We start from the raw sequence: 2741 nt of genomic DNA, 5'->3' as shown, positions 1-2741 counted from the left end.
GGGGAGGGGCTCATTCACAGTCAAAGACAAAATGTCCTTTTGGCTGAGCGGGGAAATGACGTCATCGGGGGCTCAGCCAATGGCGCGCGCCGGGGGTCCGCGCGCGCCCGTCCCCGCGTGGGGGGGGGCCGAGTGGAGGGTGGGGGGGGCGATGGGCACCTGCGGGAGGGGCGATGGGGGGGGCCCCGGGATCCAGCACAAGGTGACCCCGGGCCGGGCCACCCCTCCCCGGGGGCCCGAAATAGCCCCGGGAGGGGCAGGGGGGGCGAGGGGCCCCCGCGGGGAGGGGGCGGCTGGGAGAGGCACCAGTGGGGGGACACGAGTGGGGACAAGTGGGCAAGAGGGCAGGGGGACACCCGGGCAGGGACACACCTCGGGACAAGAGGGGTGCTAGGGGACACCCAGGATGTGGGCACACGTGGGGACACCCAGGGCACGGGGGACGTGTGGGGCACAAGGGTGGTGGGGGACACCCGGGGTACGGGAATGCACAGGACACAGGGACACACAGGGACACCCAGGGACAGACGTTTGGGGACATGTGAGGTGGATGAGGACACAGTGGGCACGGGGACACACAGGGCACAGGGGCACACAGAGGGCATGGACACACACACGACCATGCATGGACACAAGGGGCACAGAGACACACGGGGCATGTGGACACAAGGGACACCCAAGTGACAGACACAATCACCACCACGCAGGGCCATGGCAGGACATATGACATGGCAACACAAGGGACACAGTGGGCACAGAGCCACAAAGGACACCAGGGCACGGACACATCCGTGCCCATGCGTGGGGACACACTGGGCACGGGGACACAGCGGGCACAGTGACACCCAGGGCATGGACACACACATGGCCATGCAGGGACACACGGGGCCACACCAGGCACGGGGTCACTGGGCACAGGGAAACGTGGGGCACGGGGGTGCAGCGGGCATGGGGACACTTGGGCACACGCACGGCACTAGGACACTCTGGGCAGGTCCAGCCCGGGGGCCACAGGGGGACACGCCAGGCACGGTGCCACGCGGGGCGGGGGCTCACCGGGTGTCCTCTGGCTCCGACAGCGGGTCCAGGGTGCTGGGCTTCTGTTCCATTCACCGCAATTCCATCAAGGAGCGCTCAGCACCGACCGGGACGGGGTGGGGGGGCTCCGGCGCCACGCGGGGGCCACGGTGGGGGGGGCCACGGCGGGGGGGCCACGGCGGGGGCTACGCCGCGCTCCCCATGGTGCCCCTCAGTGCTCAGCACCGCGCAGCATCCCGGGCTGCACCCTGCGGGACACGCGGGTCAGCCCCCACCCCCGGGAGCGGGGAGGGGGGCACTAATGGGGGACCCCAGGGAGGTGAGGAGGAGCAGGCCAGGGGGACGCAAGAGGGGACCCCTGGGGAGGGGGGTGCAGCCCTGGGGGACCCCTCCAGGAGCTGCTGCTGCCGGGGAGGGCTGGGTAGGAGAGTGCAAGAACGCGTGGAGTGTGCAAGGACACCAAAGCCCGGGCGAGAGCAGGAGGGACGTGCAAGGACACGTGGAAGGAGCGACGTGCAGGGTGTGTGCAACAGCACCGGGGCTGGGCCAGAGTGCACAGGGGGGAGAGAACGTGCCCAGGGATGTGAAAACGTGCACGGGTGTGCAAGGCTGGGAGAGCATTAAGGGTGTGCAAGAGCGTGCAGGGGTGTGCAAGGCTGGGAGAGGCATTAGGGGAGTGCAGGGCTGTGTGAGAGCACGCAGGCCGTGTGAGAACATGCACAGGTGTGTGAGAGTGTGCCCAGGTGTGCAGGGCTGAGAGCCCGGGGGGAAGCAAAAACACGCCTGGGGGTGGCAGTGGGTGCTGACCCCACCTGCAGGGCAGGGCTGGGAGGCCCCCCCAAAAGGTAGGGAGAGCCCGTTGGGGTGGGAGTGCATAGGACAGCCCCCCCCCCCCTGCCAGGGAAGCCCCCCCTGGACACTGTGCTTGGGGGCCAGGCTGAGCCCTGACAGATTCACCACATGTGTGGACACCCCTGAAGCTGGGAGCGGGGGGTCACTTATGGGAGGGGTGACTTACGGGGTGGGGGGTGCCGGGGGTCCAGGCAATCCCTCCTCTGTGAGGTCTCCTGTGACAAAGACACGGCGGGGGAAAGGGGGGTGTCAGGGGCGTGGGCAGCACCGGTGGGCACCCACTGCCACCCCCCGAACCCCCTATGTCGGAGAAACAGAGGCAAGACCCCAGCACACCCCCCTTCCCTTCACGCCCCCCCCATTCCACATCCGATGGATACCCAGCACCCACCCAACACCCACCCAGCACCCCAGTGGGGCCGGGGGGGCCCTGCTCGCAAGCCCCCCACCGTGACCTCCCGGTGACCCTCCCGGCGTGGGGGCTGTGGGGGGCGCGGGGGGCCCCCTGCCCGCGCCGGGGGGGGGGGCCGGGGGGGCCGCGGCGGGCGCTGTGCCCAGCCCCGGGCTCCTCCGCTCCGCGCGGGGACAGCAGAAAGTAGGTCACGTTTGTCTTGGCCGCCGCAGAAATTCCTCCGGCGGATTTAAAACGCAGCGGACGGGGCTGGGGGCCCCCACGACACCCCCACGCCACGGGGCGCCCCGGCTGGCCCCCCCCCACTTCAACCAGGGACACCCCAGAGCAGCGAGGGATGGGGGGGGGGGCGAGGGGTGCGGCACCCAGGGGTGCACAGGGCACCCCGCGTCGCTGCGGCACATGAGGGGTTCGCACCGGGGGTCCCCCAGACCCCCTG

At 70.2% G+C, this 2741-nt stretch overlaps 1 protein-coding gene across 1 annotated transcript in view; it reads right to left on the bottom strand.

Annotated features, from left to right (window-relative positions):
- THRA (thyroid hormone receptor alpha) overlaps nucleotides 1-1283 on the bottom strand; it is a 6871-nt gene extending 5588 nt beyond the window's left edge. The window contains exon 1 of the mRNA XM_027908487.1: nucleotides 1057-1283. Coding sequence (XP_027764288.1) covers nucleotides 1057-1109 — 53 coding nt within the window. The 5' untranslated portion in view covers nucleotides 1110-1283. The remainder of the gene's footprint in view (nucleotides 1-1056) is intronic.
- Between the last annotated feature and the right edge of the window lie 1458 nt (nucleotides 1284-2741).

This window comes from Empidonax traillii, unplaced genomic scaffold (assembly GCF_003031625.1).
Source record: "Empidonax traillii isolate 1590-97213 ecotype Southwest subspecies unplaced genomic scaffold, ASM303162v1 scaffold1724:size79124, whole genome shotgun sequence".
NCBI lineage: Eukaryota > Metazoa > Chordata > Aves > Passeriformes > Tyrannidae > Empidonax > Empidonax traillii.
This window is presented reverse-complemented; position numbering and strand designations above follow the sequence as displayed.